The 21,063-nt window shown below is 46.5% G+C and overlaps 1 protein-coding gene across 1 annotated transcript; it reads left to right on the plus strand.

The window, feature by feature from the left end:
- The first annotated feature begins 5,942 nt into the window (after positions 1-5,942).
- On the plus strand, positions 5,943-20,509 carry P3H3 (prolyl 3-hydroxylase 3). The gene is made up of 15 exons (XM_066614137.1): positions 5,943-6,421; positions 7,314-7,466; positions 8,917-9,112; positions 11,083-11,214; positions 11,345-11,478; positions 11,696-11,785; positions 12,590-12,642; positions 12,835-12,893; positions 14,726-14,850; positions 14,965-15,060; positions 15,792-15,942; positions 16,711-16,828; positions 18,110-18,185; positions 18,773-18,913; positions 19,217-20,509. Exons 1-15 carry the CDS (start codon positions 6,008-6,010, stop codon positions 19,433-19,435), a joined length of 2,157 nt encoding a protein of 718 aa, XP_066470234.1. The 5' UTR covers positions 5,943-6,007; the 3' UTR covers positions 19,436-20,509.
- Positions 20,510-21,063: the final 554 nt, after the last annotated feature.

The raw sequence follows: 21,063 nt of genomic DNA on the forward strand, positions 1-21,063 counted from the left end.
GCTAGTAATATGCAATATCATTCATTTTAGTAATATCACTCATTTTAAAGCCGAGGGAACCATTAGTCTGATGCAGTCTCTCTACTTACATAATCCAGGCCATGGAAGTTACCCGGCCATTCCTGTACTAAAGGCAGAATTCTTGGTGAAACTGAAAGCATTCTGTTCAAAAAAGCAAGAGCTGTGGAATTCATAAAGTTTCCAAGTGAGTTGTTCCTCCAAGGCAATCCCCCATTTTTGCTCTCAGTGTTTTGAATTTCTGCTGAAACATTTCTCTTGTAGACAGAAATATATTTTTAAAAATCCAACCGAAACTACACCACACTATGAGCTTAATGAGCTTTATTTTATTGAGCTTATGGTCTGCACCACTGCAAAGATTCAAGGTAGGTTGCATCATGTTAATCTTACAGCGTGTTAATCTAATGATAATCTTACTCCAGCCCTTGCCACCAAAAACCAGTTTAAATTTTAAAAGCTTGACACTGCTTTTGGAAGATACATAGGTTGTGATACATCGTCAACAAAGGATTCCAAAGTTAAAAGCAGTTACTGAGAACCAAGCACCAGCCCAAGGATTCTGGTGCCTTTTAGTGAATTAAAAATTCTCACCACCACCCAACCTATGTTTTAGCATATTCTGAGCAGCATAACAATAACAATTCCATGATCAAAAGCTGGTCAGGATACTATTTTCGTTCATTTTTTAAGATCTGTTACTTCTTTACTGCTTCTTCACAACTATGTCAGTGCTCTGGGCAGGGGAAAAAAAACAGGAACAAAACTTCAGAGGTATTTATTATTATTTAATGTGTTTCACCGGGATACTCTTCTTCAGGGCAATGATAAAGCAAAGAAGCCTTACATTTCTGTATTAACTAAAAGTACAGAAATCTGTTTTGCTTTATCAGTGCCCCTGAAGAAGATACGCATCTGAAATACATTAATTACATTGCATTTGTGGTGCATCTGTGAGGTTTCCCCTGTCCGTCCGTCCCCCCACATTGGCCCTCCATGCCCTTTCCTTCTACGCCCTGGGTTGTCAATGTAAATAAAAGGGCTTCAGATCTGGAATGCAGGAAAAAATTTCCCAGCCTACAAGCTGCTAGCCTTCTTCGGTACACCCCCACTAAAAGCACAGGTAGTGATTCTCCACAAGATGTATGTAGCTAAGGGTGCAGTTCTAACTGGCTGTAAGGCACGTTTGCACCTCCTTGAAAGGAAGCCAGGCCAGCGCTCCAAAAGCACTGGCCTGCAGAGGCTCACAGAAGCCTCCACACCAGCTTCCTCCCAGCGCATTGGGAGGACGAAAGGTAGGGGAGGGAGGGAGGCATTCCTGGATGGGGGGAGGGCGGGCAGTGGGCGGCCCCAGGGGTGGCAGGGAGCGGGAGGCAGGGCTGGGATCTGGCAGTTATGCCAGATCCCAACCCCCATTCCCGGGGAGAAGGGAGTGGCTTCAATCTGCTCCGCTCTCGTCGGACTTGTGCCACCTCCAGAGGTGGCACAAGTCTGAAGAGACCCATTGGGGCCAGCAGTCCTTACCCAACCCTTACCCAGAAATGTTTCCCCTTACCTCTGGCTACGCTGCTTATGGCCACTATCCTGCATTGGATACAGCGCAAGCCTGGCTTGCCCATTCCAGCGCAGGATAGGATTAATAATAATAATAACTATGTATTTATATACTGCCTTTCTGGTCATCGGATTACTCCTATGACTTTATTCAAGGCGGTTTACATAGGCAGGCATTTCTAAATCCCTCAAGGGGATTTTTACAAACATAGAGGTTCTCTCTTTCAAGAATGAACAACATTTCAGAATGGATCTTCCTGGTTTGGTCTCACTTCTGGCCTCCAGTTCTCCCACACAGGCTGACAAGCTGCTCCATCTCTCACATGGAGGGCAGCCAAGACACTTCTTGCTCATACCAAGAGCAGGTGGAATCACTCAGCTCGGCTTGTCAGCTGCTTCAAGGTCTCACCATTTTCAGCCTTCAGGGAGTTGCCGGTGTCCTCAAACCGGCGACATTCTGATCTTATCTTCTGGCTAACGGAGGTTCTGCCCTCTAGACCAGACCTCCTGCCCTATGGCAGGCACCTCAGCAGTGAAAACACAATAACTGATCCCCTTACGAGGAGAAAGCATGTATGAGGTGGCACAACTCAGGGGGATTAATTATGATCCCCAAATGAGTAATAGAACTAAGAGCGCAATCCTATCCTGCGCTGGAACAGGCAAGCCAAGAGGCTTGTGTGGCAGGTTGCTATTAGAGACTCAGCCCAATCCAATACTTCCCAGTGCCCAGGGCTGCAGCGGGGCCAAAATGGCAACTGCTGCATCCGGAAGGGCTGGGAAGCAGTACCAGGTCTTATGCTCCCTTACCCCATGTAAGATCTAGGTGGCCCCAATGGGGCTCCTTGGATCTGTGCCTGCTATTGAGTGGGTACAGAATCCAGGAGACCTGTATGGGGTTTCCCAGGCCAGGAGGGGGGTCAGGCTATGGTGGCAGAGTCTGCCACCTTCTCCACCCCTCCTGCCCTGCTCCCACCCCATGCCCCACCTTCCCGCTGCCCTGGAACGCTTCCCTCCACCCGACTCACTATTCCACCACCTAGTGCTCGCCCAGAGCTCCAGGTGGCATTTGACCAGCCTCCACCCGGTGCTGGTTCAGCATGGGCCTGCACTAAGCTGGCACCGGGCCGGCGGTAAGTGTCGCAGGCATGCCTTACAGCAAGTCTGTGACACTCAGCACTGGCTCTGGGCCAGCATAGGCTTGATAGGATCAGGCCCTCAGAAGAGGACAAGCCAAGAAAAAATGTATTAGAATCAAATCCCCAGAAAACCCTCCGGTGCCACTCTTTGTTTACTAAGATTAGTTTGCACATCTTTAATTGGCCTGGTTCCTATGTCTTCATGAGCAGCCTAGGAGTACCAGCAAGCACTTAGCAGAGGTCTGTGTCCAGTTCTGAAGAGTGCACTATGATGACTTTATTTTCCAACATATTTGTTGCATTCAAAGTCTACATTTCTTTCTTTAAAAGATTTGTAGACTGCTTTTCTTGCTTAAAAACTTCCCAAGGCAGTGTGCAATACTTAAATTGAAACAACAGTAAGAGACAAGGAACAAAACAATAGGAGGAGAATTTAAAAATAGTATTGTTCACTGAAAGCCATACGGATGAAAAGGTTTTTGTTGTCTGTTTAAAAACCACCAAAGAGGCAATCTACAGGATCTCTTTGGGAAGGGAGTTCCCACCAAACAAACTTGTGTCAGCAGCAGGCTGTGACTGTAGGGCTTGGGAAGCTTGTGTGGTCCTTACAGTATCCCAAGCTCAGACCATGTAGTTTCAATGGTCAAGATAAACATCTTGAATTAGACCCAGCAAAGATATAACCAGGGTGACTGGTATAAGGCTGGTGGTGTTATATTGCTGTGCCGCTGGGTGCCTACTAACAACCAGGTGGCAGCATTCTGTACCAGTTGAAAACTACTGCTCTGTCATGACTATGGCATCCAAGCAAGCAAGGATACAAGATAATTTATCTGAAAAACATAATGCAAGCTGTAATGCAACAGCAGGCCACCATGGTTTCAAGCTGTTTCCTGGGCTCTCCTGCAAGATGTCCAGAACTACAGTACTTGGGGAAAAAACTCTGTGGTACAGCATTGTGCAGATGCACTAGCAGTAGAGAAATAAGACTTTTTCCATCACCAGCACCACTACGCAGCAGTTTCTAATGTGGGCGCTAATCTTTTTTCCTCTGGATGGGTCCTGGAGTCTTTTGCCATTTCTACTGTAGCTCGCTGCCAATCCGTTTTATTGTTTGCAGTTCAGTGGCATAACAAAGATCTGAATGGACTTGGCAGACTAAGAAAGAAAGTCTAGGAGTGATCATTAGCCCCTGTTATCTCATTCCAGAGAGAGGTCATGCTGTTGGCAGGACCATCAACCATTCCCATGGGAAAGTCCCAAAAAGGCATCAGGAGTCCATGAGACATAGCGCCCAGTCCTATCCAACTTTCCAGCTCCAGTGCAGCCACAATGCAGCCCCATGGTAAGGGAACACGTTCCCATTCCTCGAGAAGGCCCCCAGTGACTGCCCCTCTACCACAGAATGCAGCGCACACCCCACTGCACTGGCACAACTGCACCAGCATTGGAAAATTGGATAGGATTGGGCCCATAAGTCTCCAGGGCAGACCATTCTAATAGGCTCCCACCTTGTAGAGGTGTGTGGAATCCACTCAAGCTTTACGAGATAGTGCTTTATCCATGATGATGGAATCACATTTTGCTTCTCCACCCATAGATCACTCCCATCCACAACCATACGCTTTACTCAGCGTGTAGTTAATCTGTGGAACTCTTTGCTACAGGATGTGAGGATAGCATCGGGCCTAGATGCCTTTAGAAGGGGATTGGACAAATTTCTGGAGGAAAAATGCGTCATGGGTTACAAGCCATGATGTGTATGTGCAACCTCTTGATTTTAGAAATGGGTTGTGTCAGAATGCCAGATGCAAGGGAGGGCACCACGATGCAGGTCTCTTGTTGTCTTGTGTGCTCCCTGAGGCATTTGGTGAGCCACTGTGAGATACAAGAAGCTGGACTAGATGGGCCTATGGCCTGATCCAGCAGGGCTGTTCTTATGTTCTTATACAAAACTGAGCAAATGACTTGCCATGTTTGTGGGACTTTGCAACAGACCTGTGGTTGTAATGGAGGTTATGAAATCACAAGCTGAACCAGGCAAAGCAGCCCCAGCGTAAATGTTTACATCCCCCAAGACAATGAGTCTTGGGGACCTCCACATTACATCCAAGACCACCTCCATTATCCCAGGCAGGAAGTGCTGTTGGGTAGCAAGATGGGCAGCGCACCAGTACAGTCCCGATCCTGTTGCATGATCACAACACCAGGTAAAGACATACAAAGTGTGATAACAGTCGATGAAGCACTTGGAAAGGAGGTGGAATCTCAATGGTCTACTACAACTTTGCTATCCATTGGACCAAGGTTGGTGCCGCACTTTGAAACTGGTGGACACCACTGGGATAAGTTAGAATGCCCCTCCCGTCATCCAGTCAGGCCTCTGTAATGCATGCCACATCAGCCTCTTTGGCTGAGGTCCTCCCACCGACTGACATTAAGCCCTAAGAGTTTTGGACATGACTGATTCCAGGCCGGGAGAAGGACTGGAAGATGCAGTGCTTTTGACACAGACTGCAATCCGATGCACACTTTCCCGGGAGTAAGCCCCACTGAACACCATGGGACTTGCTTCAGAGTAGTGGTGCCTAGGATTGGGCTGTTAGTGCACCTTTCTTTTACCCAATGTGACCAACTCCCCATGCTCAAGACCACCACATATTGGGGGGGGGGGTGCTGCTACTCCCCAAAAAATCACATTCTGTGGGAAGCAGCATATCACTTCCATCAACCTCTTTTTCCTTCCAGCTTAGTGTCTCAGGGTCAAATCCTATCCAACTTTCCATGCCAATGGGGCTTGTGCTGCATCCTGTGGTTAGAGGGTAGTTATGGAGGCCTCCACAAGGTAAGGGAACATTGGTTCCCTCGCCAAGGGGCCGCGTTGCAGCTGCTAGAAATTGCTAGGTGCTAGAAATTTGGATCGGACCTGCAATCCTATGCACACTTTCTTGGGAGTAAGCCCCATTGAACACAATGGAACTTCCTTTTGAGTAGACATGCATGGGATTGGGCTGACGGTTTTCTGATCCAGCCTGTTCCTCTTGCCGTCATGTCCAGAGTAGGCAGAATCCGGGCCCGGCCCCCTTGGGTGTCTTCCCTTCCCCAGCCTGGCTTCATCCCTCAGGTCTTCTGCTGCCTCTGGAAGGAATGCGCAGCCTCTGGCAACCTTCGCGGGGTTTTTCTTTGGGTCTGCCCCGCCTCCTGCGTCCCTCCTGCCAGCAAGGCAGCTCCTCTCGCTCTCCCCTTGCAGCCAGGCTTCCCCTTCGCCCTGGCCAGCATCCTCTCTCGGCCCAGCCATGCCTGCCTTTCCCCTCCTCCTCGCCCTGCTGCTCTGCCCAGCAGGGACCCGCCAGCTGAGCCCTTACGACCTGCTCTACGCCGACGGGGCCCGCGCGTACTTCGCCCAGGACTGGCCGCGGGCCGCGGAACTGCTGCAGCGCTCCCTGCACAGCTACGCTCAGCTGCGGGACGCGCGGCGCCAGTGCCAGGGCAGATGCCAGGGCGAGGCCAGCTTCGCGGGGCAGCCGCCTTCCTCGCAGGCCTGGGAGACCCGCTTCTTCGACCGCGTGCTGCAGCGGGCGGAATGCCTGGAGGAGTGCCTGGGGCGCAGGCTCGGGGGCCAGCCGTCCAGCCACAGGGCCAGCCGGCAGATCCGGCAGGAGTTTGAGAAGAGGGAGCCCTACAACTACCTGCAAGTCGCCTTCTTCAAGGTGAGACCCGGGCAGGCAAGGAGAGAGAGGCCGCTGATGTGGCTGCCCCCTCCCTCCTTCCCTCCCTCCCCGGAAAGCAGTTGCTGCAAAAATGCAGGTCTCCTCTTGTGTGCCCCCTGAGCCACTGTGGGCCACTTGTGGGCCACTGTGAGATACAGGAAGCTGGACCAGACCTGATCCAGCCAGGCTTTTTCCAGGTCCCAAACCAAGTCTCCAACTGTGCTCTGGAGCACTTAGAGCAGTGGTTCTCAAACTTTTAGCACCGGGGCCCACTTTTTAGAAGGAGAATCTGTCAGGACCCACAGGAAGTGATGTCGTGACCAGAAGTGACATCAAGCAGGGAAATTTTGGACAATCCTGGGCTTCAATCCTATCCACACTTACCCAGGAGTAAGTCCCATTGACTCCCATTGTTAAAAGCATTATACATAGTAGCCTGTTAAAGGTACAGATCTGTAACTTTTTCCCAAATGCACTCCATGGTAGCATCAAGTCTAATAGATTAAAAATAAAATATTGAAATGAATGGGGACCCATCTGAAATGGCTCACGACCCACCTCATGGGCCCCAACATACAGTTTGAGAAACACTGCCTTAGAGTACTCACTGCCTTCACTCTTTCAGTTGTTTGCCAGAATCCAGAGGAGGGAAAAATAAACAGGGAATGAATCTTTGGTTTTTTTTAGAAGCATCACTAGCTCTGGCAGCCTGTAGTGGCTCTTAGTCTTTCCAGGCTGTACCTTCTTACTCTTTTTGCCTTCATCCATTTCACCTCCTTCCAGCAGTGACTCCAGTCTCTGTGCCTCCCCCATCCCTTCAACCTGAAGTTGTGTCTACGATTGTTTCCAAACAGAGCTGTTTCTCTCTCTCTCTCTCTCTCTCTCTCTCCAGCTTAAGAGACTGGATGAAGCAGTTTCTTCAGCTCACACGTTCTTTGTGGCCAATCCACAACACCTGCAGATGCGCGAAGACATAGAGAAATATCGACGCATGGCAGGGGTGAAATCAGAAAGTTTTCGGGATCTTGAGGCCATGCCACACTGGGTGAGAAACTTATGGACATCTTTGATCTTGTGTGGGACTGTTAGCCAAATGGGCAAACCAGGGTGAAGGTAACATAACCGGATAAGTGGAAAATCTAAGGGCAAACAGGCAAGGAACAGACCAATGGTAGAAATGGTTCAGGTTTCAGAAGGACAAGGCCAGCAAAAAGCAGAACCTGCTTGAGGAACAGCTGGTTGATTCTAGGGATTTCCTGCTTTCTTTTAGAGGTAGACTAGAGCCAGGGATGCTCAGGTGAGCCAGCATGGCATGGCAGAGCTGAAAAGTGGTTTTTGGTAGGGACTGGAAGTGGCATGGCTGGACTTTGAGAATCACAAGCTATGAAATAGCACACATAATCCCTGAAATTATCCTCTTCCCTATAAGCTCCCCACTATAGAGCCACTTTGGCATCTGTCCCACATCTCCACCATGTAGATCCAGGACTTTGATAAACCATAAGGCTGCATCCAGAGGACAGATTATCTCATATAGTGGTAAGGAGGCAGATTGCCAGCACTGAAACATCTGCAGTGTTCTCCCCATCCCACAACATGGAAGGGGTGAGGGGTTGCTTTACCAGGGGTAGGAAATAGTCTGAAATAATAACAGAAGTTGTAGGTGCTCATTTTAGTTTTCGATATGAATGGATTTTTTTACATTCTATCAGGTGAGCCCTCTATCAGGTGGTACTGAGTAGGCGGTAGGTGGGGGAGGCCAAATGCGGGAGCGGGAGGAGCAGAACAAAGACTGGGGTAGGGAGGGGGCTGTCAAGACCAGGAAGAGGGTAGAATCAGCACTGCAGATGTACTGTCCCCCTTCCCAGTCTTGATCCGCATTCCCAGATCCTCTCAGACTTGTGGCAGCATAATAGCTAGCACACGTCCAAGTAGGCCCATTACTTACCCCAGACAAGGGAACAAATGTGGCATGGTTTCATCGGCTGGGGGGGAGTAACGTAGGATTGGGGTGCCTATGTGGTATGGGAGATAGAGATTCATGAATGGATATTCCAATGCCTTTTTTAATACTTAAAGGATGCATGGAGGTGTCTGAATCAGACTGAGAATGCCAAACTGGAGAAAGAGGTGTTTAATCCATCTCTCCCATGCCAGTGCACCCATTGAATCCCTCCTGCAAACTGCTAAGCACAGTGTGGGCACCTGCCTTGTTTTGTAGCAGGGTTAACAGCAGTTTCACGGGGTGTTTTCAGTTGGAAAAACAGCACAGAGGAAATATCATCTCCTCTGATGTTACTGTCCCAAGATAATTTTTGAAGCTTGAAAAAAGACAGCTGGAACATCTGATGGCCATTAACAGCTTGGCCCTCAGAATGAAGCCTGTGCATGTTACATTGAGACAGTGCCCTAGAGGGCAGCACTATCATATGAGAAAGCCACAGCTCAGTGCTTTTTCAGACATGAATGAGAGGGTGTGGCTTGTGGTCCTGCAGGTGGCATATGAAACAGGAGTGCATCATTACAGTATGGATGACTACCAGCAAGCGGTGACAAAACTGGAGGAGTCACTCCGAGAAGGACTCCTGGCTCTGGAGGACTGCCGAGCTCTTTGCGAGGGGCCCAAGGAGGAGGAGGAGGAGGAGGAGGATGAAGAGAAGATGCCGCTTGGCCTCTTTGAAGCCATTGCAGGTAGCATCAAAAGTCTGAAAAAGCACCTGGGCTGCAGTCCCAACAATTAAGAACACCCCAGACTGGAAAGCTCATGTGGGTTTGTGAGAGCCGAAATGTCCTGAACAATACTGCGTATTTTGATGTAGAAGTTCTTCAGATAGGTGTGGGTGGATAGAGGAAAGGCTCAGCACCCCTCGCCTACATGTCCCTTCCATATCTAGTTAGCTTAAATTAGCTTTTGTCTCTGCTTTCTTTTCTGTCTTCTTATCAATACTTGCACAATTTCTGTTTCTACTGCACCAGGGGAATTTTTGTAGCCATTTCTACCTAGCTTCCATTCTGCTAAAGATCGTCTATATTTTCAGTTTTATTTCTTTCTAAAGTGAAGGCCGGGGCTGGGACTCGGTTAGCTAGTTGAGGCAAGGTCAAGGGTCTGGGTATGCCAGTGGTGTTCCCTGCGGGGAGGGGGGGGCAAAATGGTAAGTTGTGCAGGCAGCTCAACTTGTTGTGTAAGCACCCCCTCCCCTTCACCTCTGAAGCCATTCCCGGGAGTGAGAGCAGCATATAGGCATCTCTTCCCAGTTGCTGTCACCTCCTGGAATGGCTTTGGAGGCGAGGGAGAGGAGCCTCTCACACGGCAAGTTGAGGTGCCTGCACAGCTTACCATTTCCCTGCCTCTAAAAATGCCACTGGGGTGTGCTTTGCACATGTTTGTTTAACTTTTACCCTTTTGAAACAGATTTGTGTGCCCTATCATAGGCTGCTTTGGAAAGTCCATCAGTTTCAAAAGTAGTTTGTCCTATGGCATGGCCAATGAAGCTGGTGTTTAAGAAACGCAGGCCTAAAGTCTCCTGGGGGCATGCCAAGCTAGCTGCATCCCAACCAGTATTTTTTTTTTTATTACTGCTCAGTTACCACAGTTCTTCATTTGGTTCAAACATCACTAAAGTGTGTGACTTGACAGAGAATTTTACCCCATAGTTGTTCACTTTACTTATCTTCTATGATTTTTTTTTAGCAGAAACATGTACTGAAGCAGGAAATGTGAACTATATTTGCAAGGTGTTGAAAGTGTAATTTAAGACCTGTTCAATTCAGAAGAACAAAAAATACCTCCAAGAGGAAAAACTCTCTGTTTTTATCCAGTGACAATTAAGGTTCAATCCTATGCAAGCTTACTTCAGAGTTAGTCCCATTGAACACAGTGGAAAGTGAGATTTTTTTTCTAAGTAAATATGCATAAGACAAGGTTACACAGGTGTTTTCACATTGAATACTTCAAACTATATTTGACTCTGCTCCCTGCACCCTCTGGAGGCCGGCACCCCCTTAGGTAAGTTGAAAACACTACCCTCCCCCTGGCAGCAGCTCAATTGCTGCCTTCCTCCCCTCCCCACCCCTTAAAGGGCCAGAGCTAGGTGCTTCCCAGACTAGTGGGTTACAACCCACCAGTTTGGGAACCACTGGCTTAATAAATGTTCCCTTGCTGTTTTTTCATCTTCAGTCTCTCTAATTTAGTTCATCCTCTTCTTTTCCCCTGTACCACTGGTTATCTGGCACATGAACAGAAGTCCTGAACACCAACAGTCTCCTTCCTTTCCTTGGGCTCCTATTTGGCCCTTCCTCTCCTTCCAACTCTTGCCTGCTTGAGTTAATATTTAGATTTTTGAAATGTGCTGATCTTGCACCTGGCAGTTACCAGTGAATAAACGTTTTGTATCTCATGCCTGTCAAAATCAACACAACTAAGGAGATTCCAACAAGTCTAAAGTACACAGATTTCAAGGTAAATTGCAAATCAGACACATTGGCAGATTCTGAATATTGGTGATGTTGGGTTCAGCTGTCTTCTCTGGGCATCCTGAGAGGTGTTCGTTTGAGACAGGAAGCACCTAGCAGACCTCCTGCCTCCCAAGTGCCCCAGTTTTGTAGAGCAGGCAACCCCACTGTGGTGCTGGAGGTACACGTAGTCTCTCTTTGCTTTCCAGCCCACTACATCCAAGTCTTGAAATGCCGGCAGAAGTGCATCCTCGACATTGCCACCAAGCCAGGGAGGGTGTCTTCTATTGAAGACTTCATCCCATCTCATTTTGATTTGCTGCAGTTTGCCTATGATAGAGGTAAGTGGAGGATTGTTCTGTTGAGAGGGAGCCAGAGGTGCTTGTCTGCTTGGCCTGCCCAATGGCCATGAGATCTAGATTGCTTGCGTGATCAACGGAGCAGTGACCAGGCTGATTTCCTCTCTTTCAGTTGGGAATCAGGCCCTTGCAGCTGAATGTGCAGCAACCTACTTACTGTTCTATCCATCAGATGAGGTGATGCTGGAGAAGTTGAAACAATATCAAGCAGCATTGGGAGAGGAAATTCCAGTCACACCTAGGGAGGTACCAACAGTATTTCCTCTAGCTGAAATTTCTCTTAGCCCTTCCCATGCAAATATTCAGACTGGGTATAATGCAGAGGAAGTTAGATGCATTTTTGGCCCCATTAGAAAAAACTCAAGTGTGATGTTTAAGCACCTCATACATTAGTATCACCAATAATGCATGCCAAATTCTTACTTTCACTGGTGTTGCACATTACTCCTAATCTCATCCACAGGCTATCTATCATTATGTGCAGAGGACTCTCATGGAGAAAAAACTGATTTACTATGCAGTGGAGCACCTTGGAGAAACTTTTAATGACCCTGTAAGTACCTGTTAGCCTCCTGGAATGTGCATTCTTCATGGGCTCACCTTATGGGAATTCAGGCGCAATCCTAACCCCTTATGCCAGTACTTTCCAGCACTGGCATAGCGGTGCCAATGCGATGTGTGCTGCATCCTGCAGTTGGGTGTCACTCACGGAGGCCTCTTCAAAGTAAGGGAATGTTTCTTCCCTTATCTCAGAGCTGCATTGCCCTTATGTCAGTGCTGGAAAGCACTGACATAAGGGGTTAGAATTGCGCCCTTCTTTACTTATTAATTTACAAAGCTCAGCTTGATGAATTGTTATCTGGGCAATGAATCGTGAATATAGGGGAGCTCTTCTCCCAGTGCTTGAGATTAAGTGATGAACAGGAGGAAATCCTATCTTAAGGAAAATTGGTGACATTCAAGGGAAAGGTGCAGTCATACAGCTGCTGCCAGTTGAATGTGGGAAATCTCCAAAGCCAGGAGTATGCAAATTTTCCTAGCAAAAGGCATGCTGTTTACTTCCCCAATACCTAGATACCTCAATGCAAGCTGAAGGAAGCTGGCCAATAAAATTCCTTAACCTGTTGTGCCTCCTTGTTGAGTGAATTAGCTGTGGTAGGGGCATGTGTTTGTGCTGTGGTGATTAGAATTATGAATCTCATCCATCTCATGGGCTCTTTTGCTTCCCTCAAAAGCAGCAATGCAGCAGTGCTCCTAGTACCTTGAAGGAGGTGGATATAAGTTAACTGATTCATGAATCTGAGAAGTTATGAAGAATTTTGTGGAACTAAGTCCATGAATCTGTTTTTTTTTTAAGGAATCATGGACTCCAGAGGAGTTGATTCCTGAAGACATGAAGGAAAAACACAAGTAAGGCCCAAAGCACCAACTTAGAAGTGGCATTCTGGGATGGTTTGAGGAGGGTTGTCGCTTGCCCCTTTAAGCATTAGCACAAAACAAAAAAGGTATTTTGGTTATTGCTGAGCTTTTTAATTGAGGAGGTACCCTAATGGTCTGTAATTCTGCTGCTGATTATTTTTTCTTTTTTTAATTAATCTGAAGAGAAGAACAGGAGAAGCAGAGGCGGAAGGCGCCAGATATGGGACAGCCAGAGATGAATGGTGAGTAGCAGAGAAGATATTATTAATTTTATTCACATCAAAATGACAACACAGCAGATAATGATCATATACACACACAAAAACACAACACTTATCAGCTGGTAAATCCTCATCCACACGGACATCTGCCTGACATCTAGGTGTAGATGAGGTACCGACGAAGGATGAACGCTGTGCCAGTTATGGCAGTCTTCTGTAATTCGACTGGTGTTATTGCTGGGCATCCAGTTGTGCAAAGTTGTTGTTGTTATTATTATTATTGAAAATACTGATGTGCAAGGAGAAAGGGCTGAATATTCTCAAGTTTTAAGAAGATTGGCCCTAGACTAGAACAAGCATTAGGGTCTTTGGAACAGAGCTGCATAGGTGCCATAACATTTTAAAACACCATCAATTTCATTTTAAATCCAGTTTTAAATGGATCATGTTTCTAGCCTCTGTGGCTGGAGAGAAAAAATCTTGAAAATATATCAGGCATTTTGGCTGTTGCCAAAAGGCAAAGAGGCACTGGAAAGAGGATGGGTTTTTTTTTTATAGAATTAAAGTTGGCTCAGGTAGGGTGGTTAGCTTTGATTTTAATTTTTTGGGATTTCCTCAGGGTTTGAAAAGCCTATTGTTAGAAGTTCTGAATTGCTGGAGCTCAACTCTGAAGCTTTCAATCCCATTTACAGAAGCAGATGGACTGGAGGAAAATTTCATTGTTAACTGTTTAAGAGGCAAGAATAAGTTGGAAAACCAAAAATAGTCATGGGGGATTAGGAGCTTGTTGACCATACTTGCTGACTGACTTTTGGTTTTCAGATATGTCTGCAGATTCAGGCAACAACCAGAATGAGAAAACAAAACACATACTGTTTGATGGAATACTACTACTATTACAAATATTTATACAGCGTACTGGTTTTCAACAAAAGAAGTTCATAAAGCATTTTAAGTAGCAACGCTAAGCGTGAATAAAGCATTTTGTGTAGACTCTATGTTCAGTGTCACTGAACTTCCTCTCTCACACTCTCTTCTATCCAGTCCAGCTTTCTTGATGCCCTTGGTTAACTTTCATGTCACAGCGGGGCCATTGTTATTTTTGGAAGTGTGTCAGTTGCCTGGTCGTGGCTTGGTTTGCAAAGCCCTCTGTGGGATCAGAAAGCCTTTGTGTTTTGTTGGACACTCTGCTCTGCTCTATGTGCCTGCACCAGGTGAGATGAGAACATCCATATCAAGGTGCAGGGCTTTCAACACAATTGCTCCGAGACTGTAGAATGAATTCAACAATGAGATTCAAAGCTGCTTTGTTCTTACAACTTTTTGGATGGTGTTGAAAACTGACCTCTTCCAAAAATGCTTGTCAGCACTGAGTTTGCACTATAGAGTTATGTTGCTGCTGCGGTTGATTGTATTGTCCTATTGTTTTTAATTTGTTGTATTACTTTTTATTTTCTATTGGAAGCTATCTGGAGTCCTGGGTACATTTGTCCTGGAGTTCTAGGCAGGGGGCAAATGTTTTCAGTAAGTAATAAAGTAATGCAGGTCCCTTCTGGCTTCCATTACCTCAGTGGCTCTTGTTGCAGAGGACCTAAAAAGCCTGGAATGCTACTCTCACAGTTGAGTAGCGGGGTGGGGGGGGGGGAGACCTTTTAGTTGATTTCTGAGCTGCAGGGACAATAGTGGGCCACTAAAGTGTATTTATGCCATCAACTTTCAAACAACAACTTGGAAGTACAGAGTAGTTGAGTGGTTTTGGAGCCTTTTAACAGAACATTATAGATATGGTAGACTGCTTGGGACTTTCTCCTGTGGATCACTTCTATAACATACTGCCCTTCTCATTTTCCCAGGAATATTACCCTTTGAGGGTATCACCATCACTATGGATTTCCGCCAACTTAACGGGTCGCAGAGGGTCGTCTTCGACAGTGTCCTGACTGAATCTGAATGCAAAGACATCCTCCGTCTTGCTGAGGTGAGGACAGATGCCAACATCTTCTCAACACTACCAGTTCTAGCAGAAAGGGAGCTTTGATATTGGGGAGGGAGGAGCCAACTGAATCTCTCGCATCTTTCATATCTATTTCAGGCAGCTGGAGGAACAGGAGATGGCTATCGTGGCAGGCGTTCTCCTCACACCCCACATGAGAGATTTGAAGGGTTGACTGTGTTAAAGGCCTTTCAGGTAAGTATCTTGGCAACTTCTCAATGAATAAGTGCCTAGTTTTTTGCATGTTTCTTCACCAGAGCATATAGGAGAGCAGAGAAAGACCAAAGCTGGAATGTGAGATCTATATGCCAGAATACACTGCCAAAATAGAAACAAGTTTTCTGAGGTGCACATGCTCATACCCACACACACTTACATTCTCGTACTGTGGGTTGAACTACACATTGGTGGTGAATGAGTGTAACTCCTTGGTTAACTCCTCTCCTTGGCTGCCTTCCTTTAGAGCAGGGGTCTCCAAACGTTTTGGCCAGAGGGCCACATGAAATATCTGGCGCAGTGCTGAGGGCCTGAAAAAAATTTAAATATAAAATTTAAATAAATAAATTAGAGATGGAACTTAGATGAATGAATAAATGAATGAGTGGGCTCGTTCACTAAGCCTCTCCGGCCCTCAGAACACTCTCCAGATGCAATCAGAGCACAGCTCTGGTCATGTTCAGTCGAGTGGGCCAGAGGCTTTCAGGGGACAAGAGGCTGGCCGTGGGCCGGATAGAGGCTCGCTGCCTGCCGCATCTGGCCCCCGGGCCGGGGTTTGGAGACCCCTGCATTAGAGGAATGGCTGCATATTCCAGTAGGTCTTATATTTTGTTTTCTTTTTCTTTCACACGTACATACAAGTGTGCCTGAACTTGTATAAAAATTAAGCACTTGTATAAGACTTTCACTTATGCATTTGTGTCTCCGAGCTGACTGAGGAGAGCGCTGTGAACTGGAGAGATGTTAAATTATTCTTGCAAGCAAGTGAAAAATCCCGGAAAATTGTAGAATCCTATTTTACCCCTGGGAAAGATCTCTATTTTTCTTTCACTCATCTTGTGTGCCGCACTGCTACTGAGGGTAAGGAACTTATGCACCCATCTCCTTTCACTCTTTTGACTCCTTTCTAGTTACATAGTGACCCACACTGATGAGGAGTCTTCATTGATAATTAGCATATAGTATTTTGCATGGTGAAGCTCTAACAAGATTCACGGCACAATCCTATCCTGGTGTTGCATTGGTGCAGCAGCTTCTGTGCCAGCCTAGGCTGTTACAAACTTGCCATAAATCACATTGCAACAGCCTAGCATTTAGGAGTGCCAGCGGGAAGGTCTGTGCCTTTCTTCTAGTGCCAGATTTGGAGGAAACGCATGCTGGAGCAGGTAAAAGCTGCTTGAGCAGTGCAGCGGCAGGAGAAGGGCAGGAAGGGGAAGTAATGGAAGGCAGGGAGGAATGTAATGGGGCAGAGAGAGGGCAGAAACAGGACAGACCAGACCCAGGAGGGAGTGGGATAGACAGCACTAGCACACCAGTATCCCCCTTTCAGAGCCTGAAAACCCAACACAAGGACTTGCACCAGCTGTTTAGCAGATGCAAATCCAAATTGCCCTATTGAGCGGGCAGTGTCCCCTTATGTAAATGTCTCCTTAACTTAGGAAGACCTCCAGCCTGCTCGATCTCTGCATAGGATGCAGTGTGGTCACGCTGACCTCAGTGCATTGGCACATGATAACTGGCACATGGCTGTTTTTCTTGTTGAACAGAAGCAGCCACATTTAGCAGCCATAAGTTTCTAAGATGTTGTTGGGAGCAAGGCAGTTACAGCTTTCACTGGCTTCCTTTTAGGAGAACAGGAAGGTCGCATGGACCTGAGCCACCCAGTCCATGCTGACAATTGCCTCCTGGATCCAGAGGGAAACACATGTTGGAGGGAACCTCCTGCCTACATATACAGAGACTACAGGTGAGACATTGAGGGGGAAGCCTGAGGTAATATATAATTTTTAAAGTAGTAATATATATATATATATATATATATATATATATATATATATATATATATATATATATATATATATACCCTCCATAAATACTCTCTTAATATTAATTACTCTTTTTTTAAAAGATCATCCTGTACACATTTCAAAAAGAGTTGCAAACAGCTCTGGGATTTGGGGAGGGAATTTATGATGTCCTAAGTGGCAGTCAGTAGCCACCTTCCACTGATGGATCTTACCCCATTCAAGCTCTGCCATGTTAAAAAGCCGCACAACCAGGTGTCTTTCTGTGGATGTTTTCCCCTTCCCAATCCCTTCTCCCCTTCCCAGTCTTTTACTATTCTTGGACCTGCACCAGCAAAATGGCTGGTTACTGTTACTGAAAATCAGAAAATCCTTCTTCCAGGGAGAAAGGCAGTCTTCAAAACTGGGCTAGACATTACAGTTGCCAGGACTATCAGCGCCCTAGAAATGAGAGTTCTGTTTCCCCTTCCCCACCACAGTTGAAACATTTAGCAGAGCTCAGAGCATGAATTGGGGAGGCCATCCTGTTATAAGTTTCCCTGTCCCCCAATTCAGTTCCTGGTAGGCAGCCTTCCCTCTAAGCTAATGCAGTTATACAACTCAAATCAGAGCGCCGCACAGCTCCCATCACGGAGCTTGACAATGATGTCACTGTCAAGTGCTCCAGAGCTGTGTCTGCACAGCTGTATGCAGGCTGTTCACTCACACTCCCTGGTAAAATTACAGGGAACATTGCTGGTGGGAGGAAGTCATTTATTTTATTCTATCTGTTCTACCTGTCAAAAAAAATATATAGATAACAAAAAACCCTCAGTTCCTATTGTCTGATTCACTCAGTCACTGCTGCTGAACATTACAGTCATACCTCTGGTACCACAGCTTCCTTTAGTGCTAATTTGTTATAGCTCTTTGTCCCGGCATGATTGACAGCCATTCCACCCAGTGGGAGCAGTACATTCTGTGCCAGTGAGCACCTGTTTCCTGAATAAAATGTGTCCTATAGCACTGTTTTGCCCAGCACTGGAGAGAACAAATCTCCTACGTTGTTGGAGGTATTGCTATACAGCGGTAATGGGTGATGCAGAAAATTCACCACCAGGGATGCTTTGTGGTGGCAACCTTAATATATAGCCTAGTTCTGAAAAATGACTGAGAAATCTCATGAACTCCTCTCTCTGTTGGCAGCCACTTGCAACCTTAGCTACTCTCCCATTTCTCTGCAGTGCAATCCTCTACCTGAATGATGACTTCCAAGGGGGGAACCTCTTCTTCACTGAGACAGATGCTGTGACTGTTACAGTGAGTCTGGGCCAAGGACTGGGCAGGGGAAAGGGAAGAACAGCAAGGACTGGGATTAGGAAACTGACCTTTGTGGAGTTAGACTGTTCGTCCATCTAGGAGGTTATTACTATCAACTCTGACTGGTAGGGACTCTCCCGCTTTCCAGACAGCAGCCTGCCTGGAGAGAGCGGGGATTGAACCTGGGACTTTCTGCATGCAAAGCAGGTGCTCTGCGACTGAGCTACAGGACAGCTCCATGCAGTAATTCTGCCCCTCCTCTACAACAGGATCCATCCCTAGCAACCCAGCAGATTCAAATTGGAAAGCTGAAGGCAAATCCAGTCAAATGTTGTGACAGGATAGACATTAACTCTTTCTCTAACTGATATGCCCAGCTCTCTGCCAGTCTCTGTATTCATTTCGCCTTCCATTCATCAATCCTGTGTAGCCCCCTTTGTTTTAGACTAGAACATGTGGACATTGTCCCATCCTCAGCTGTTCATAGAGGTGCTACTCAGGTTTCTTGCAAGACTGGGCAGGGGAAGGGAGCTGATTGTGTGAGAGCCAGTGATTTACCACTGTCCCCCCCCCTCTCTCTGTGGCAGGCCCAAGTGCGCCCTAAATGTGGGAGGCTGGTGGCCTTCAGCTCTGGTGGGGAAAACCCCCATGGTGTGTGGGCAGTGACCCGTGGAAGGCGTTGCGCCATTGCTCTCTGGTACACCCTTTCTCCAGAGCATGCAGAACAGGTGAGATTCAGGGGAAAGGAGGGGGTGGGAGGAAAGAGTCCAATGACATTGTTTAAACATGTGTATACTTGATGGGGAAAACTGTGCTACTTGGAAACCTGGAGTTTTCAGGTAGCAATGGGAAGGATAAAAGCATCATATGGATTCCAAGTGAGGAGGTGTTTCTTACTAGCTGGAGAATGGGTTTGAAACTACTTGGTAAGGACATATCTTTGAGGAAGACAGAGACCGTCAGGTTGTGGAGTTCTCCAAGGCCATTTCCCCTTTGCTCTCTCCACACATCTGCAATGTCTCTGGTTGTAGGAACGGGCCCCTGCAGAAGAGCTGGTGAGACGGAAGGAGACGGAACAGGAGCAATCGCATTCAGATGGCAAGGATAATACAGGAAACGGGCCTGGCAGTGGAGACTCACCAGAGCCCCCTGTTTCTAAGGGACGAGCCAGATCTGCTAGCCGAAGGAACAAGCCAAGCTCAGAGCCTGGGCTACAGTCCGAAGTGCTACGAACCAGAGATGAATTCTGAGCAGGATGGATGGGCACCAGCCTTGCAACACTTGCATGGGCCTTCACCCAAGTGAAGAGCTTGTGTTGTACTGCTGTTCAGGCCTCTTTACAATGAGCTAAGGAAGTCTGCCTTCCTTCCACAGGACATTATGAGAAATATGGCATCAGAATGTGACTTTAGACCAGAGATTTTCAACCTTTCTCATCTCATGGAACACTGAGATGGCCCTAAAATTGTCAAGGCAGACCATCAGTTTTTTGACAATGGGCAAAGCACACCATGATGCTGTTGGGGGCTTACATCCCCCAAGGGCCTAGTAATAAATGACCCTCCCCCAAACTCCTGAGGCACACCTACAGACCATTCAAGGTACACCAGTGTGCTGCAGCACATTAGTTGAAAATCACTGCTTTTGACCGTGGATTGTGCCTGCCATCTTAGCCTGAGAATAATTTTCTCCCAGTAAGAATGCCAGGTTGGTGAGCCAGTGTAGTTTAGAAAGAAAGACTAAGCTGTGAACCAGGACTACCCATCTGCCATGAACTCACTGGGTGGCCTAAGGCAAGTCACTATTCTCTTTCAGCCACAACTCCCATGTCAACAATAAGGGGTTGATGGTACTAGTCTACCTTACAGTGCTGTTGTAAAGATAAATGAGATGTGCTTTGAGCATTCTGAAGCTCTATATAAATGTTAAAAGGTCATCCTTCTTCCAACCCTTTATTTCCTCACTTGATTTTACAAATGCATCAACAGTACAAGGAGAGATAATTTCTAAAATAGGCGGGTCTGAAGATTTTCCTTGTGTTGGGATGGAAACACACATGTTTAAAACCAGCCAAGCCAGAGCAGGAATCTTGCTTGTGCGGGTACCCAAACTATATAATAAAGGAGAAATGAACAAGTGGCAGAGAATCTGAAGAGCTCTGTGTTCCTGTCCGCAAGAAAACAGTAACAAGAATGAAAAGATGATAGACAAATGCAAAGAGTGTGTGTGTGTCATTGCTTCCAGTGTGGGAAGTGCCCACACTAAACCAGCAGAAAGTCTCAACAACATGTTTGCACATTTGCGATCCTCAGCACCGGTGCTGGGCCGGCACTGATCATTCTGGATCAGGCCTTGAGTCTGTAACAAAAAAGAAATTCTCTTCATTATAAAGTCTTCATTAGAGTGTTGTCTTCTACCACTTATTTCTACTTTGAAACTTATTACACTTTATTTCAAGATCCAGCTCAGTTCATCCCAGTTCATGGGTTACAATAGTTTAAATTTAAAATAATTGAAAAAATTGATTTAAAAAAATATTCCAAATAAATATAAAAGGTTTAGGGCAGCCCAGTTCTATTTAATTCCCTCTGTACCAATGCAGTGTACACTGTATCGTGCAGGGAAATTTCAGGCCCCAGAGATTTACAGGTAAGGGAACATTTGTTCCTTTACTCAGAAGTAAGGTCGGTTAGCAGGAGGTCAGTTAGCAGTAGTAGCTTTTTGGTATAACATTGTGCTTTTAGCTTTTTGCCTCTGAGAATCACAAAGATACTCAAGACCTCCCATGACAACCTTTGATTTAACAGCTTAAATATCTTTTTAAAATGATTTTTGCTTTGCTGATCATGGTGGCATTTAAGTACCCCCAGGTAAAAAT

The sequence above is a fragment of the Tiliqua scincoides genome, chromosome 2, assembly GCF_035046505.1.
Source record: "Tiliqua scincoides isolate rTilSci1 chromosome 2, rTilSci1.hap2, whole genome shotgun sequence".
Classification (NCBI taxonomy): domain Eukaryota; kingdom Metazoa; phylum Chordata; class Lepidosauria; order Squamata; family Scincidae; genus Tiliqua; species Tiliqua scincoides.